This window comes from Buteo buteo, chromosome 2 (assembly GCF_964188355.1).
Source record: "Buteo buteo chromosome 2, bButBut1.hap1.1, whole genome shotgun sequence".
Classification (NCBI taxonomy): Eukaryota; Metazoa; Chordata; class Aves; order Accipitriformes; family Accipitridae; genus Buteo; species Buteo buteo.
The window spans coordinates 45,704,869-45,723,021 of NC_134172.1; the positions used below are offsets into that span (position 1 = coordinate 45,704,869).

Sequence of the window (18,153 nt, forward strand, 5' to 3'; positions counted from 1 at the left end):
TGCAAAGTTTTTACAATAAAAACAGAAAGCTGCTTTAGTAAAGCAGTGTTTATCCTTGCACTAATGCTGGTCATGAATACGTGTCTAACTTAGCTGGAACTAATGCCTGACTCTACTATTCCACTACAGCAACTTAACATTCTGCGTAGGCTGATTATTTTTTCAACAATATTTGCTAAATTCTTTTAAGGGCTGCCAGTATATATTTTTTGAAGCTTAGTTAATAAGAACAGCTGCCAGTGGAGTCAAGGCTAAAAGAGGCAAAAAATATCTGCAGAAGGCAAGATTTTACTTCAAAAGATCAGTATGACAAAGCACTACTGTTGCTGGTATAATCACTTTCTTGGGGGGGGATGCTAATATAGACTGGGTTTCTTGTCTTCACAGCCCCCACTGAGCCTTTGCTGTGCAAATTTGCTGATGGAGGGCAAAAGAAGCGCCAGAATCAAAGCAAATACACACAGAATGGAAGGCCGTGGCCCAGAGAAGGAGAGGTAAGTGCCACGCGGCAATTATTTTCCTGGGGTTTGGCAGGAGTCAGCTGCAGACCTGGAGGTCTACCTTTCAGGGCTACGAAGAAATCAGACTGCTCACAAAATACAATAGTTTCACACAGAAAAAGATATATAAGCAGGGGGGAGAGGAAGGCTTATAGTAACATGTGGAGTGTAAAGTTAGAGGAAAAGAGAAGTTCAGAGCTTGGTGTGGAACTGTGCGCAGCTGTGTCACACCGCAAGTGCTCTGTCCGCAGCCAGACCCGAGCCCAGTATTCTCTTATTGGTGTTTCATAAGCACCCATGGTGTAACTTTTATAAACCCCAAATCAATTTACACTTAAGCAACTCAACAATGTTGTTTCCTCCATATAGTTCCTGGTGATAAAACATTATCAGGGAATAGGCAGGTTGTTACAAAAGGAAGAGTTGCACTTGCACGTGCAAATATATGGTCCGTGTAAAAGTTCTCCAAAAGCTTGTCTGAGCTGGGCTCTTCATTCTGTCCAACACAAAACAGTTTACAGTAACCTCAGCTGCATCATGTACAAAAAAAAAAATCTAACAGTAGCTTTCTGCTCTGCTGCAAATAGTCTGTTACTGGAGTTTCCTTTCTGTGTATTTGTACATGAAGTGACTCCAAATGTGGGTGAAATAAGAAAGGAATTTATTGGACTCTTCAAGAGTTTGTTTACTCTTCTTGAATGTTATTGTAGGATAAAGATACTTGAATAAATGAGGTAGATCTAGCCATAGTACCTTCTTATGCATGATTATAGCTATGAAGGCTGAAGGACTTACAAGTATTTCTATCCTAAACACCTATTCTTTGTGTTTATGATTTAGACTTCAAGGAAAAATAAAAGTATGTTGTTCAATTGTGACCTAAGAGAATAGAAGTTGGTGGGGTTTTTTTCTTTTGGTGGGTTTTTTGGTGGTTTTTGCTATATTTACTTCAATTTTACAAAGCAAAAAAACCCAAGAAAACTATTTGGTATTTCTAAATTACGTGTTTCTAGAGGGTGTCTGCTTTTTTGTAACTACTTGATTTTGCTAGCTGATACTTTTCAGACCATTAGGTTATGACATATATACTCCAGCACGATTGGTGAGCTCCTAAAACAAACAGAAAGGCCTCCTGAAAGCATAGAAATTTCTCCCTCCAGCAAGGTGGTTATTGTACATTGTTCTAACAGCAGTGCTCTAAAATATTTTTAGCTTTGTGGGCTGAAAGTGCCAGTGTGGCAGCCACATTTGCTACAAGAGATTGCAGAAGTCTCCAAAGGTTCATTGCAGTGTCTTATGTCATCTTTCTCAAAAAAATGGAGACATCTTCTTAGGAGCCATTATGGTTTGTCATGTTAAGGATCTATTGAGGAACAAGTGCTCAAGAAGTACTTCAAGCGGTATACTCAGGTCATCATATATAGAGCTTGAAAAACAAAGGTCTATATACAGGAGACAATAACAAACCCTCAATAAGGTCAACAATCCATATATTAAAGACTTCTAAATCCATGTTTAAATACTAAATGCCATCATAGCTATTATCTCCACTGTTCTATACTTCCTTCAGTTCAAATCAATAAACAAGAGAATATAAAGTTAAAGCCAACAAGCCACCATTATGCCTATGGCCTCAGGGCATCAGCTTATTACATCGGACATCGTTCATTTGCTGCTGGTGGAGTGTCTTACATTAAGCACAGTGATATCCCTGTGACCTAGAGGCAGGGTGTGGTTGGTATGTTTAGAGTACGAACATTTAAAAATTAGTTTTCAGTGCTGGGAGACATCATTCCTTATTGTTGTTCACAGTCAGCTACAGAGCTGTTGTCATGGTATAAACTACAAATGTGGAAAGATTGTAAAGATACAAACTCAGAAATATTTCAGGCTAGGAATGTGCTCCATTTTCTTAGATTTTCTTAGATTTTCTCTGTTTACTAATGTCTGGTTAATACCTTGCTGCACATCAGATATTTACTACTCAAGGCATCAAAGACAAGAATGCATGTTCTCTTTTAGGGTCACTCATTTATTGGATTTCTTCCCCACTGTTGTTAATTTTCTTCTTTCCAATGTAAAATCCTTCTGTATAATTACTCTTATATTTTATATGCAATAGGGGTTTTCTAACTCTTTATCCTTTAATGATCTTACTTTAAGCATGATGTACCATTCAGTTGTTCTCTGTGTAGCAGCACTCGGGTAACCTTCCTGCAATTACTCCTGTCAGCTTTAATTTATTTAAAAAAGAACAGGCAGTGAGTAGTGAGAAATAATTGATATATGACAAGTGTCACAGTTCTGATTACAAATGGGATCTGGAAATATTCCCCACACCTCTGCTTTTTCTTGGTTTCTTCCCCAAAGAAAAGCATTAAAATAGTGTCCAAGAGATTACTCCCTCAGCATTTCCACTCTGAACAAGTCCTGGGGTATCTAGACCAAGATGTATTTGGCTATTGTTCAGATAGGCCTCTGCATTCTTGAATACTTACATGAAACGTATTTCTAAAACTTCTGAGGTTTAACCAGCATTAACACTGAGCGTGCGTGAGGATTATTGCTTGGAAGGGCAGACCCCAGACAAATGGCACCAACAGTTCTGTCACTGGCCTCAAATTTGAGCATGCAAAGTAAAGACAGACAGCTGTGCCCAATACTCTGCTGTAGGGGGGGAAATGGCAGGAGACTTAGTGGGGAGGAGCAGGTTTTCCCTCTCTGGCCATGCTGTTCTCGGGGGTTTTGCTCTCTTTTATGGAGACCTTCTGTGGAATTTTATAAGAGAGGATTACTTTTTTCCGGTAAAGTTTTCAGGCCATACTGCAGAATGTAATAGAAAATCATATTCCTTTCATATATTTTTGTAGATTGCTTCATAACCATACAGAAATACTTTAGTTGGCTGTTAAATTGGCTTACCTTTTAAAGTAAAGTCTTTAGGAATACACTGAATTTCTCTAGGACTTTTCAAGGGGGTTTTTTGGTACTTGTTTACTTGGCCAGTTGTAACCAGGGAAGAAAGCCTGACCTTGAATAGCACTTTCTAGTCCTTACCCTTCCACTCGTGTTTGAAGCCTCAGGAAATACTCAGCAGATTTACCGAGGCATTTGACTGAGGATTTGTGATGGCTGACCAGTTCTGGACTAAGGAGCCAAGAGCTTAAATTACTGATGGCTTTGTAAAAGGCTGTCAGATTAGGCATCTAGCATACAGGTGCAATAAATGTACAGTGAAACTTGCAAATGTTGGAAATATTTGCAGTGAAATTCTGACCTAATAACTGAGACAATTTCTGCACAAAGTTAAATTATTTTTTTTCCGGCTAGTTTTTCCTGAATCACACTGGTTTAATTCAGCACTCTGTTTTGAAACTTCCCCTGACAAGATCATGCTGAGATGGTGATAGAAGGTAATCATATTCAAATTCTGTCTGTAAAATATTTGATTTAATTTACCTCCAAATTGCAATTGACAAGTCTAGAGGTGGACATATCTCCCCAAAAAATTTTTATTAGCTGAAAATGCATCCAGGGAATCAAGAGTACAAATTGAGATCAGACTGCATTAAAAACTGCAACTTAAATTTTACAACATAATCTTTTATTTCAGATTTACTGAAAGTTTGTTTTGGTTATTCAGAATCTTATCAAAATCTTTTGATAAGAGTATTTAAGAGAGGGTTTATTTAAAATTTATCTGGTAGAAAGGGAGAAATCTTCCATAAACTAAGAACAAATGAGATGCTTTGCATCAGCCCAAAGTTTATTACTGTTTACATTCTTCTAGAAAGAACAGTTCTAGGAATGGTAGCCTTTCTATATCTGGTCAGGCCAAAGTGATTAAGTATTTTTTTACAGTCACAATATTTTGAAACCTTTGATACTTCATTTGCAAGTTTCTGAAAAATTTAGACCATTTACATATTTGTGTTGTCTTTCTTGCAAGAAACTATCACTATTACAGTATTGGTGCATATATCAGAAGAGCGACATGCACCATTGAATGCAACCCCCTTGTCATTGAATTTGGTCTCATGTCTATAATGATACTTAATAATTGCCACCAATAATTCTTCTATTGATTACTTTCTTGCTTCTGTAATCTGGGTTACATTTTTGTTTCTAAATAGCCAAGAGGTTAACCTCTATTTCCTCCCCCTGCCCCTCTTCCTTCTTTCCCCCTTTCTCCTTTGTTTTCTTTCAAGATCAGTTGGTGAAATGTCTAAAGAATTAAACATGTTTTTAATTCTTTCTTAAAAAAATAAGATGACCTAGTAGTTTGGGAATGTTACTTTTGTTAACAGTTTCTCTTTTTATCTGCTACTCATTACAATTTTGTCTAATGCAAACAGTAGTTTAGAGAGAAAAACATACAGTAGGTAATTGGAGAGACTTCCTGATTTTTTTGTAAAGTCAGTACCAGTGAAGGGCTGAAGCAATTGATCCTGGTGACAGTTGTCCCTTCTTTACCAGCAGCAGGCATTTAGAAATGATTAGTAAATCTGTGCCAGGCCCATTTATAACTCAGACATAGATTTCTTTTTATGCTTCCAAGGAGATAGGTACAACTTAGTTGTGTTCCATAATCCTCAGTGTCTAGGGCTGATGTAGTTTATACCTAGACAAATAATTTTTTCTTTTCTGTGGGAGACAATTTACAGGCCTGTTCAGATATTCAGTAGTACCCTCATATGCAAACCACGCACAAAGACATTTACTATATATATTTAGCAAGCGTGTAAGTTAGACATTGGTCAGTATTTTGTATGCTTATTTTCAGCAAAAGCTTAGTTTAGCAAAGAGAGGAATTGAACCTGAAGAGGACCCTACACAGAGGGAGAAAGTAGAAGGGCAGAAGGTAACTGGCAAATAAGTGAAAAGATACAGAGCAATGAGTTAAAAATTCTTCATGACACCAAATGCTGTCATTTTGGGCAACATTTTGAAAAGGTGTCCAAGTGGCACAAATACCAAAGAACAGTTTAAATGGTTGGATTTTGAGCTTGTAAAGCACATAGAAATATTTTAAAATAATGACCTATATGAAATCACTGTCCCTGAAATCAGGATTTTAAAAGGGACTGGTTTTACTCACAATAAGAGCCTTGGTTTGGTTAAAGTAGAATCAGGACTGTACCTGCTTTCTGAGATTAGTTTTCTTAGTTTTCATTTTGGCTTTCGATTTCCTTCCACAGTGAAAAACGTCATGCCATTTGCTCCACAGGTTTTCCTGCAGTTGGGTTTTCCTCCAAATTCTGCTGCTATGACAGTGTTTTCTTATGCAGAATAAACAGATGTTGGAGACAGGGGAAAAGGATATATGGTTGATGGTTGGACTCGATGATCTTGACGGTCTTTTCCAACCTAAATGATTCTATGATTCTGTCATCTTTTTCTGCATTCTGCTGTATCCCCAACATATTTCGTGGGCTGTGATTTTCAGTAGTGCTGCAAGCCATCCCTGGAAGTCATTCCAACTCACTGTAACACACACATCTAGTGTGCAGATGTGACTGTAATCCACAGCTGATTTAACACTGGATCAGACTGATGGCAAAATGGGTGTGCCAGATCCCCGAAAGCAGATGGTTCGTAGACCTGAAGATGGCAAGGTTAAATATGAGTTGGCTGTAGAAACAGAATAATTATATTTTATTATTTATGTCTCTGTGAGGAGGATATTATGCTCTTTTTTTTTTTTTCTTTTTAACTTTTGTAAACTTCAGCACTTATCTTTTAACTCATCAGATAAATTGAAGTGGGAACAAAGTGACTCGACCCCAAGAACAGAAGCTGTGTACACCAGAATTCCATTCCAGTTCTGTAGGACAAAAAGGGGGTTTTGTCATTCATTTGGGTATCTGAACTTGTCATTGCGTTTATCAGCTCAGCCTCTGACCTTCTGAGGTTCATGAATCACTTCCATGTTTGACCTCAATATTATATATTTTTCTCTCCACAACTACTTTTTTCTCAGAACTTGCAGCTGCTTAAGGAGCATACATCACTGGGAAATGCTCCATTTCTTTCATACGCATCTATATATTTAAGAGGTGTCACATTTACATTCTAGATTTCTCCTTCTCTAAAAAAGAAAGGTGTTTTTTATTCAGAATTAAATTCAGAAATATTTCTAATAATGTGGAACATTCTGACAGAACTGTTTAAATAATCAAAGGAAGGAACTCTGCCAAGTTAACTTTACTGGTGACTGAGCTTATTTTATTAAATCGGTATTTTAAGAGAATCTCATTTGGGTTGCTGGTTTCTCCCCCCCTCCTCTCTCTTCCTTCTTCAAAGTGTTTCAATCAGAGTATCTGCTGTCAGGCCACAAGAGAGCCTTGTGCTGTGATGCCTGGCAGATATTAGCGGTGGTATCAAAACAAGTACAGGAATTTCAGTGTTGAAATTTCAATTGATCCACTGTAGCAGCCAAGAGCACGCCCATTCCCCTGGGACGGCAGTCCTCCAGCATGAAAGGATGAGGGGATGAGTCAGAGGAAATGGGGAAGAGAGACCTATCTTCTGGTCTAGTTTCCACATGGCTTCACCACAGAAATCCCTTGAGTCCTAGGGTACAACCTTATTTTTCCAAATCTCACCTTAAGGAGGAGAAACCCAGAGAAGCTCCTGCTTGGAAATCCCACAACATCAGTGGATTTCATCCCTTTTTAATTTGTAGGCCTCCAATTTTTTCCAGTGGGACTGTGGCCTCCTGCACAATGAGAAATCCTGCAGTGACAGCAGCCTTGCTTTGCACAGGTGCTCCAGCACTAGGCATAGGCTGGCCAGAGCAGGCTCAGGGAGATAATGTGGAAGATTCACCTGAGGAAGAGGCATAGGACATCTCCGTAGCATGTCGATATTATGGTGAATTTTTGCACACAGTGAGGGAAAAAACCTCTACACTGAGGTGGTGATAGTTCGCAAAGTTGTTCATGAAAGCTGCTTCCCAGCAACACAGAAGATATCACGCAACCTAAAATTCAGTCATTTATGGGTGTTTGTGTTTGCTGGAAGACAGATACTGGGCTCATAAAGGTTGTTCCTGTGAGAGTTCACAGCGATTTGGAAAGGAAATAATAAATGCACCTTATTTCACATGATATTGAAGATGTGATCATTTTTTTAATAATCACTCCACAACTTAATAATTTCTTCGAGAGATTTACAAATCCAATTTACATAAGCAATGCAAATGTGATGGTCTAAGAGCCTTTTTAATGAGGCAAATGTGCTCATTTGTGTTCAAATCATAACAAAGAGAGGGGGAAAACAACAGAAACAGAACACCTTGTCTTTGCCCATGGAAAATTTTTCACAGCAAAGTCTTGCACAAAGGCCTTCAAACTTCCTGGGGGAACCCTCGCCTTACAGAGGTTTTCTGATATTTCCTGCACTTTAAATTTAAAGAAAGGTGCAGACTGGGTCTCTTGTTATTAGAATCTCTTTGTTCACCGATGTCAATAATTAGAAAACTGCAGCAACAAAAGAGCAAAACTCTTCCTTCCTTTGTCTTAAGTTCAGACACTTGGGTAAAAATAAGCAATAAGTAAACACATACAGTTTAAATACTTTCTTTTAAAAAAAAGTATTTTAAATGAGCTTGTTTTATTTCTGTGTCACGTGACATTCTGAACAGACCAGTTGAGTAATAATTGAGAATGGTGTTTATTCTGATAGCAGATATCACTTTTTTTTTTATTGCTTTAAGGGATTGCATGTTGAAATGTTGAGGTGCAGGATTTTCATTCAGTAGCTGAGTGTATGTCCATTATCTGGCTGAGCAGCATAAAAATTCTGTGGTTCAGTTGTTCCTTCATAGAAGATTTATCTGACAAATATTTTCCTAAAGCGGCACTCCATCATCAGTGCCACTCTCTCAGGTGGCATTTAATCAGGAAGTGTCACTATCAGAAGAAGGAATAAGACCCTGTCCTTCCACTGAAACATGAGCAAAACAGTGGATGAAAAGACCTGGAAGAAAATACTCTTCAGCTCAACAGAGGACTGCTATAGAGACATCAGCCAGTGCCTCGGTATAGTTAATACCGTATTAAGCACAGTGACAGCTATATTCAGTTCTGGTTTTGACAGAATAAGCTGGACTTCTATCACGTGGAAGTCTGAGGCCAACCCCGATATTCTTTATTTGGTATTTTTGGAATTCCTGTTTGTGTGCTATGGAGAAAAGTGCAGACAATTTTCCAGTAAGTTATTATTGCTCATCAGTTTTTATTCCTGATGAATGAGGATGCTTCAGACCATAAATCTTTCACTGGTCCAGGCTAACTGTTACCTCTCCTGGGCTTCCAGCCAGCATAATTTTGTAGGGAGGAATTACACAACTTGATGAGAAAGAAGTAAATAGTCCTCTGTTAGCAGCTATTTGAAATAGCAGCTGTTTAAGGCTATTCAGCAATGGGGGATATTAGCGATATTACTGGGCAAACTGTAGGTGGTGTACCATATGCACATATTGCCACACGCTGTGTCGTATTTGTCTAATGTGAAACTTTCATTTACTGGCAAATGGGATAGTGATATTTATAGTGGTCACTGCTGAAGTACTTGAACAGATTCTGGTAATCTGTCACTGTGCAGTATAGATATGGAGCACGGAGAAGGAGATGAGTGTCTAGGCTTTCATATTTTGTACTTGCCAGGCCCACAACAGTGTCCCTTATTTCTAGTACCAATAATATGTAATGGACGTGATGCTAATATATGGAGAATGGAGTACGTGCAGTTTGTCTGCATGCACCCACACTCAAGTCTGGGGTGTGATGGGGTTGGAGGGCAAGCTGAGGGTCTGTGCACGATCGCGTGCTCAAATATCCATGAGAGAAGTAACTGAAAGCGACGTAAACGTGTGTTTGCAGTTCTCACGGGGACACTGAGCACTGTTAGGGCTCCAGTGAAAGACCTGCTGCAATTTATCCTTTCTGCACCATCATTTTTATTTATCTCCAAGAAACTAAAAAAGAGCAATTGTTCATTTTCCCCTTTCCTCCCAGCCCTCCCTCCCTTGTTGCTACTTTGTCCCCAGGTCACACTAATGTGAGCTGTGGGATATAGTGAGCTCTTATCCAGGCAACTCTAAGGACTGCTAGATCTAGAAACTCCCTTATCTAGAAAGCCTGAATCTCTCCTTTCCCAAGGAATTATAAGGGGTTTTTTTCTTTGTCTTGAGTAGATGTGTGATGAGATGTTAAAAAGTCAACAACTTCATTTACAGAGAATATCTTAAGTTATTTTTAAGTTTGGGTTTTTTTTTAAATTGTTAGAACTAATTTTTCTGTTCCTCTAGGGCTTATACATGCTATCTAAGTTGTCTTTACCAGTGCAGGAATATAAAAAGAGAGCAATAACAAACGTTACAAGTGTTGAAAAGAGAAAGGAAAATAAGGGAGGATTTTTTCTCTAAAATGTATTACAGACAAAAAAAAAAGTTTATGATATTAAAGTTTTATTGGTTCTCTTTTGAAATGAACTGTATACATTTCCATTAGTAATTAATGCAACCTTACCAAACAATACAATATGCTGAGAATGTGTAAGACATAAGAATGTAAAAAAATTTTAAGTAGATCATCCCTTACGATTCTCTAAGCTAATTTATTTTTTTACATCAAAATTAGCAGTGGTTGGGGTCACCCTAAATTTGATTTTTTGACATTTTGAACTTGCAGAAATAGCCATTTTTGTTTTTCTTTGTATGAAATGAATGCGTTTTAAAAAAATAGCCATGTGTTCTTGGCCTTAGTCTCCTGAATTATCCTTTGCTTAGGAGATAGTACATATTTTACTAAAGCAATGGCATTTTCAAAAAGCAAAGCATTTGCCCTAGCATCTGCTTAAAAGAATAATGAGAAAAATATACAAATTTAATAATGTCATGAACATTTTTTTTTTGGCTGCATAAGGTAGTGTGATCAGAAATTATTTTGGGCCTCTGGAAACTTGGACCATGTCCTCTTAGACCAGCGTGCAGCTGCTGGGCTAAGCTGGCTCTTCCAGGAGTGCTGCTCGCTATCTGCCTGCTCGTCACCAGAGCATTTACCCTGGCTGCTCACCTGCCTGCGTGGGAGCCGGCCAAGCCCAAACGCTTTCCTGACCTGTCTGAGCAGCCATCTGGAAGGGGGCAGATGCCATTATTCAAAAGTACTTTGGTAGATGGGTCCAGGGGCTTTAAAAGCTCCCACCAGGAGCACAGACCCTGCCACGTGGTTGGTAAAGCACCTGTCCTTGAAGCAAATGCTGCTGTCTCCCGTCTCAGGCAACGAGCATATGGTCTGTATGACAAGTGGAGAGAAATACAGTGCCTTGGGGTGGGATGGTGCCATGGCCATTTTTCAGCTGCTCCCAAAGGGAGAGCAGCGCCGTGAGTAACGGGGGTCCTCTCTTCTCCTCTTCTAGCCGTGCACAAAGGGAGATGTCTTCCCATCTCCTGGTAGTGTCTCACATTGGCAAGTGTTTCAAAAAGGGAAGGGAAAAAAATAAATACGGGAGACAAAAAGTCAAGGCAAATGCAGTATGTGGGAGGAGAGATTGTCAGTCCCATGTCTTAAAGTAAATGCTGGGGAGGAAGCTGGTCCTTCCCACACAGCCCCGACTGCCGTCTTGGAGCATAAGGTGGAGCGTGAAATTCAGTCTCCAGCCCTGCTCTCTACCTGCCTTTCCTGTGGTACCTGTGGATACATCTGCTAATGGCAGCGGTGGTGACAGTTGTTAACTGGACACTGTTTTGACACTGCCAAATCCTTTCACACAGGTCACCATCTGCTTGGTGGTGAACCGCAGTTGAAAGGCTCTGTGTAACCCATTAACAAATTCTTTTGCTGTCCAGACCTCTGAAGTATTTTAAAAGCCTTGTTTAAAAGCTTAAGCACTTTTTTTTTTTTTTTTTTTTTTGGTTGGTCTTTTCTGCTTCACAGCCCACTTTTTGTTTCTTGTCTCATGGTAATGAATTTACAGTAAATTCGAGTGACAGCCTGGGGAAATGCTAGACTGGGGTCATGCAGGGTGTGGCCTTTGTAGGAAAGATGAGACTCCTTCCTGAGAAGTTCTGGTGAAGTTGGCTTTAGAATATTTAGCAACTACCTGTCTCACAGGTAACAACAGGATTTGGCCCTGTCTTGTTACAGCAAGCAATGGGATGTAAATGCATTGATCTCAGTGGAGTTATTAACTGATAGTGGTGCAACAAAAGCCATTTGCCCTAAATGTTATGGAGAGATGACAACCAACACACTGAACAGATCTGTTTTTCAGGGATCTCTCAGGCAGGGGACGTAGCCAACCTGTCCGTGCTGTTTTGGGCCATCTGAGCTTCCCTGGAGAATTTAGATTTCCATCTAAGTTGCATTCAGTTTTTATTCCTTTTGGCTTAGAATACGTTTAATGTCTTTTGTTTTTCTTTTTTTTTTTTTTTTTCTGCAGTAATAGTAAAAATCTGTTTTTTTTCCCTAACTATGTGCAGGCTGGCATGGCTTTGACTTACGATCCAACAGCTGCTATACAGAATGGGTAAGGAATGCATGTTTTCTTGTGCCTTTTTAAAAATTATTTTGAATGCCATCTTCTGTTTTCTTTTTCTGTAGTGAAACTTATTCAGAAGCAAATTCATTCAGTCATATTTTGTCTGAAGCACGTAATGCTATATTGTGAAGGTCTTCTTTTAGTTTCCCTTTTGTTTTTATGCCCTCTTGTTTGTAATATCCATTTGAATGGGAAGTTGTTTTTCCTAATAGTTTCCATCTCTATTTGGCAAATGCTAGTGGATGTTTTTTTAATCCTTCTCTGCCATGAAGTGGAAACCAGTAAAGTTTCCCTTTACTGACTTTGCTTTTGTTAAAATAATCGTTGAAGATTCCAGCATATTTTGGATAATAGAGCTGTTACTTCATCTGGGGTTCTCTCTACAGGCTGGCTGGCTTCCATGGCATTGTCTGAATAGAAATGCCAAATAGGGGGAAAGCCTTAAATCAGTGTGTAAGCAGATGGGATTTAGGGGTAAAATTCTGAGCAACGCTCTTCTTAATTTCTCAACTACCATTTGTCAACACAAAGAATTGTAACCTTTTTTTCAAATTTAGTAGAGAACTTACATCATTGTGTTACTTACCTGCATGATTATATTTCCAATTATTTCATGAGCTAGAAAAACAGAGCCTTGAAATCTAGCTATGCTTTCAGATAGGTTAACAACAATTTGAAGAGAAGCAGGAGGTTCAACTCTGAACTCTTTGACAGTCACTCTTTGATCAGAGAGATGTTTGATACGATTATCAAATTCCACACATACTCCTGTCTGTGTTCTCCAGCTGAAGAGAAGAATGTATTGATATAGATGAGAATGGGTTTATTTGTTAAATATTTGTTAGGGCACTGCTAGTTGAAGCATTTAGGAAAAAACCTAACATTCCCCATAGTTTCAAAAAAAAAAAAAAAGTCAATGATAATAGTTAGTATATTTTCTTTTAATTGCCCATTACAAGCAGTAGCTTTGTAGGACTTGTGATATTCCCATGTTGTGGAGGAAGCGGCCAAACCAGAACAACTCAGAAAAAAGAGGGAGTTTGCAGAGTTGTGATTTCAGAATCCTCTGGTTCTGTTTCCCTGTTCTGATCTCCCAAATGAGTCTGTCTTCTCTATCGTCACACTTTTTAGCTGCTAACACATTATAGGCTATAAATAAAACCATCACTAGTTCATAATCCACCAGGGTTTCATCTAGACAACTGGCTTTTATTTCAAATGAATTCCTGCATGTCAGTTGTGTGAATGTTTTGGAAACTGTAATTTGAATGATCCATTCAGATTAATCTCATTTTACTTCAAGAATATTTTTTTTTAAATTATGAAAGTTATCTCAGAATCAGACATTATTTTTATCAAAGAGTACCCATGCTGCTCAGGTGTTCAGGCTGCTCAGATCATTTGGTCACTCAATTGTTTGAACACTCTGTCACTGACCATTGCAAAAAGAAATAGTACCCGATGGAGAATTTCGGCTCTGCAGTTTTTTAAATGTTCTTTTATTTGTAAAGCATGAAATATACCACAGCACTAGATATCTCTCTAAGAGTGACAATTAATTACTGCTTTGACATATTTCTTCTTTGTAGAGTGTCAAAATATTTTCAATTTCATCAGGACAAAACCATCTGATTCAAAATGCTCTTATGGTGAGATCTTGGTTGTATGCCGTATCATGAGGAGAAGCTCTTACTATGCGGAAAAATTGATCTGTCCACCAAAAACTACACAACTGTTGTTCCATCCTTTGGTTGCATCTTTAAAATGCTGTCACCTGAGGACCGTCAGGCCCCTTTGATTACAGTTTCTTTTTAGCTCCCCAGGCATTCACTGAATAGTCTCTATGTATCCTGTAGTTATAAATTTTTACTATTTTTCATAAGCCCCTTTACTTGCAAGTACAATAAAAATCTAGCTCATGGGTTTTATTTTAGCTAGTTCGGGAGCACCTCAATGCTTTGCCTGTAGAATGTGCAAATGTGATTTGTTGCTCACTGACACAAGACACAGGTATCGTAGCAGGTGTGTGGCGATGGTGAGAGTTAAAGGCTCTTAAACGCTGTGAAGTAAACTGGGTTAACTTAATCGTCAGTGAAGGGGCGCTAGGCAAACACATTGCTCTTCCTCACAATGAGGACAGTCTGGAAGTGAGCACAAAGATGCTGCTTGCAGCCCCCTTGTGTGGATGGTGTGCCCATACCCACCCTGTGGGTAAAATGCTGCATAATACTTTGGCAGTAAGGTGGACCAAGCTGTTAAGGTTTGCATGGAGCAACGTTACCCAAAGGTCTGTAAAACAAAGACCACCTTCAGGCCTGTTTGGTGCGGCGGTCAGGTTAAGTGGGTGTTGACCCTGCATGCAGCTCAGGACTTGTTGATGTGCTGTGATAAGCATGAGTCGCTCAGTCCTTTGGGTGTCCACCAGCATGGAGCTTAGTGAACTGAGGCTGGAGACGGGAAATGTGAAGATGCCCAAACCAAGGTGAAGATTCAGGTGAGGTACGAATTACCAATAAAACTTAAAAAGAAAGATTGACTGCATATGCTGATGTCTGTTGGAATCCTTTATAGGGTTGATAGATGCATTTTGATGCATGTAAGTTGCTAAGTCCACACAGGATTATATGGAGGATGGAGACCTACTAGAGAGACATGTCCCTGCAGGTGTCATGGACTGGTGTTTAAAATTAAGAGGTGTGGATTATATTAGGTTTTGGGTTGGGGCATAAGGAAACCTCAGGGAAGAATCTGGACTCTTGTATGTTGTCCAAATGAAAAGGTGGGTTCTCACTGCTCATGGTGTAGTACTATCACTTTTATTACTGCGTAACTGTGTATTTGCCTTGAAAATCTATAGCAGGAATAAAACAAAAGAGAGTGTGAGAGAGACTTTCACTAAAAATAGCGAAGATTTTTTCCCCACAAAGGAATAGATCATTTTCTTCTCAGTCTATTACATTGTAAAGCTTGATTCTCCATTTCATTATATTGTTTTTATGCCCATGTAACTCTGTTTAAGCATCCAGTGGAGTTACATCAGCGTAAAACTGGTATAATGGAGTAGAGAATCTGGCCCATAGTGTACCGTAGCATTGCAGTATGAGTTACTGAAGACGTGGTAACCACACACTTCAGTACATAAGCTCTTTTCCCCTGCCAATCTCTCTGTGCCTTTTTTGTTTTATAATCAGCCTTTTCTGAATTGCATTTACAAAGGTACTCAGGTTTTATTTTGGGGAGTACTGTGCCCATTGTAATATGCTATTGATTTTTCAATTTGTGGTATTAATATTTAGTGGTTTAATGCACTCACACAAAGAACAAATAGAGCTCTTGTACTTGCACTGTAAGGATGCTCATTTTAAATGTTCCTGAGGCTTGAGTCCTCCTGGCCATTTGGCTCAGATTGCGATGTGCTGTATCAGTTTAATATCTGATATCTGGGGGACTATACTGCACATTTGCTGGCCAATGGGCTCAATATTCAGATAGGTCTTTTTCATCTCAAACATCTGACTGTGTGGCTTATTGCAACAGAAAATTGCTGCCTTGATAATGCTTGGTAATACTCTTACGTTATTTGAGCCCCAGGATACTATTTATGAATCTAACTTTTTCAGTACTGCCCGCAGGCATGAGGCATGAGCAAATGGTGTTTATTGCAGTGCAAACAGGATCTTGCTCTTGTGCAGATTCTGTGTGGAAGCTTGCACATTCCCCCATAGGATGGGAACCATATGGATTGGTTTTTTCTATTTTTTTGGCAGGGAAGTAGCGACCAGACGCTACAGACAATGCAGTCCCTAAATGCGGAGGGAGGGTTGATGTAGGAGGGGAGTATGTTATTTGTCTGTTAAGCAACAGAAACTGTTCTTAAAGCATTGCCTGTGTGTGCCTGATGATGTACTGGGAACATGGTTCTTTTTAACATCTCTTAAAAACATTTTCTTTTGAGCCCTTTATAAACTCCTCTTCAGGAGCATCCAGGCACATCTTTTTGCTTCCTAGTGATGAGTTTTCCCTGTGCTTATGGAATCTAGGCATGCTGAAAAGGTCTATTTTTAATACAAGGGCAATGTCCATTTTGCCTCACCCCTGCTGCCTGCCTTTCTACACTTTTGCTTCTAGCATTGCAATTGCAGCTGAGGAGCAGGGACACTGGCTCGAGCCTGCAAAAAAACTGCCCGGGCCAATATAAGGATGCAAATGCATTTGCAGAAAATGCAGCTACACCTTTTGGAGAGCTTTCCTTAGAGCCCACAGGTCAACTACCACAGAGCTTACAGCTCTCAAAGTACCATACCAGATACTTTACATTTTAATGCCAGGAAACTTGGGGGCATAATTGAATATATCTAAAATGAGTCAAAGTCAGTATAATTCATCTCTCTTTCCACTCCTCTTTCTGATGTACATATTCTGATGACTGAGAATCCTGTATCCCCTTGGACTTACTTACAACATGCATCTTTCACCTCATTTCACCTCCCCCTGAGCCCAAAGGAAAAAAAAAAAAGGAAAGCCTAAGATCAAATATGGCAAGGTCAACAGCTGCAGATCTTGTTGGGATGCTGTAGGGTTTACACCAGAACAGGCCACTCCTGCATTTTTGCTCCTCTTGTCTTTTGTTAGGTCCCCAGCATGCCACTTATGCCAATTACATATTAGGACATTAGCCCATTTGTATGTAAAGGGAATTTGGGGAGATGCCTCCGTGTCCCATAGGTGAGAGCATGTTGAGCCCTCTTTGTGAGCGGGTCCTGCCAGGGCAGTGCATGGCTCCAGCACTGTGGCAGGTTGATCATCTCATGCCTGGGGGGGAGGGGGGGGTGTCTGCTTGAGTCTGTCCTCAGCAAGGACACTCCTATCCTCACCATACCACTGTACTTCATGCGTGGCAGAGATATCTTCATCCTTCTTTTAGATCCCTTTGGGCACAAGTGACACTGTGGCAGGAACACAAGCCTTTGTCTCTGGATATAAGGGATTCCTGATTGCAAAATGTTTGACCTACAGCCTGTCACAGTGACTCAGATTGTTAAACTCTATTTATTATTATTAAAATTGAAATTTATAAACTAGATTTTCTCACATTGTCATCTGCTGCATCAGATTTCCTTCCTTTCTCTTCTTTGATGCTCTGGTGCATGAATTTACAAAATATAGCTGAGTGTCCTGATAGTATGTTTTATTTGATGCTTATTTGAGAGCATTCCAAACTGCGACAGATAAATGGTATTGGCAGGGCTGTTGGAAGGGCTGTATTTTTCACATTACCAGAGTTCATATTCCACAAGCTTATGTACTATTCAGATAACTGCATCTCTAAGCTGAAACTGAAATAGTTAGCTGTCTGTCAAGTTCTTGGCTTAGCACACGTTTTCCGTAAATTCGGTAGTATTTGCTGGGATTTATTGAAGAGTTTATTCTAAAGAATCAGCACTACTTCCAAATGGAAAGTTGTTTCTCCCCTGCACTCGTCTTTGTCCGAGCAGTTCATACACAGTATAAGTATGAACGCAGCATCAGTGCCAAGCTGATGGACAGAATGAGAACAGAATGAGCAAAACTGTGTTGTTTTCTCAAAAGAGTTTTGTTTTTATACTGTCCGTCAGTTTAAGAGGTTTGTATGTATTTCTATACATTATACATTTTACCCATAGAGTAAATTCTGTCAGTCTGCCATTGACTGTTTTCATTTGCTGCACACAGCATTTCTTAGTTCATCCACTTAGCAACAGCATAGCCAAAGTGATTTCTGGTTAACCTTGATCTGAGAGAAGCCCCCTGTAACAGGACTTGGATAACATATGCATCATGCTAATGCCGTAGATGAACCCAGCTAGTGCTGTAAAAATCCCTTCCCCTGCAATGTTGTATGAACTTAATGTTTGATACAAGCAGTGGGATACAAATGCCTCAAAGTTCTCATAATAGGATATATATAAAATTGGGCAATGGCACAGTTTTAAAATAGTCTCTGTGAGAGCTTTGTAAGGGCAGATAAATGTTCCTAAAATAGCAATATATTTCTATTAAACAAAAAATCACTCAGACGCCACCTGCTGCTTTTGGCATTTTAAAATCTTACTTGGAATAGAGAGAACAA

The 18,153-nt window shown here is 39.3% G+C and overlaps 1 protein-coding gene across 8 annotated transcripts in view; it reads left to right on the plus strand.

Annotated features, from left to right (window-relative positions):
* Nucleotides 1-18,153, plus strand: part of RBMS3 (RNA binding motif single stranded interacting protein 3) — a 724,940-nt gene that overhangs the window by 632,379 nt on the left and 74,408 nt on the right. For all 8 annotated transcript variants that reach the window (XM_075052929.1, XM_075052943.1, XM_075052937.1 and 5 more), the window contains 2 exons: nt 388-494; nt 11,986-12,032. In XM_075052929.1, the coding sequence (XP_074909030.1) occupies nt 388-494; nt 11,986-12,032 (154 nt within the window). The remainder of the gene's footprint in view (nt 1-387; nt 495-11,985; nt 12,033-18,153) is intronic.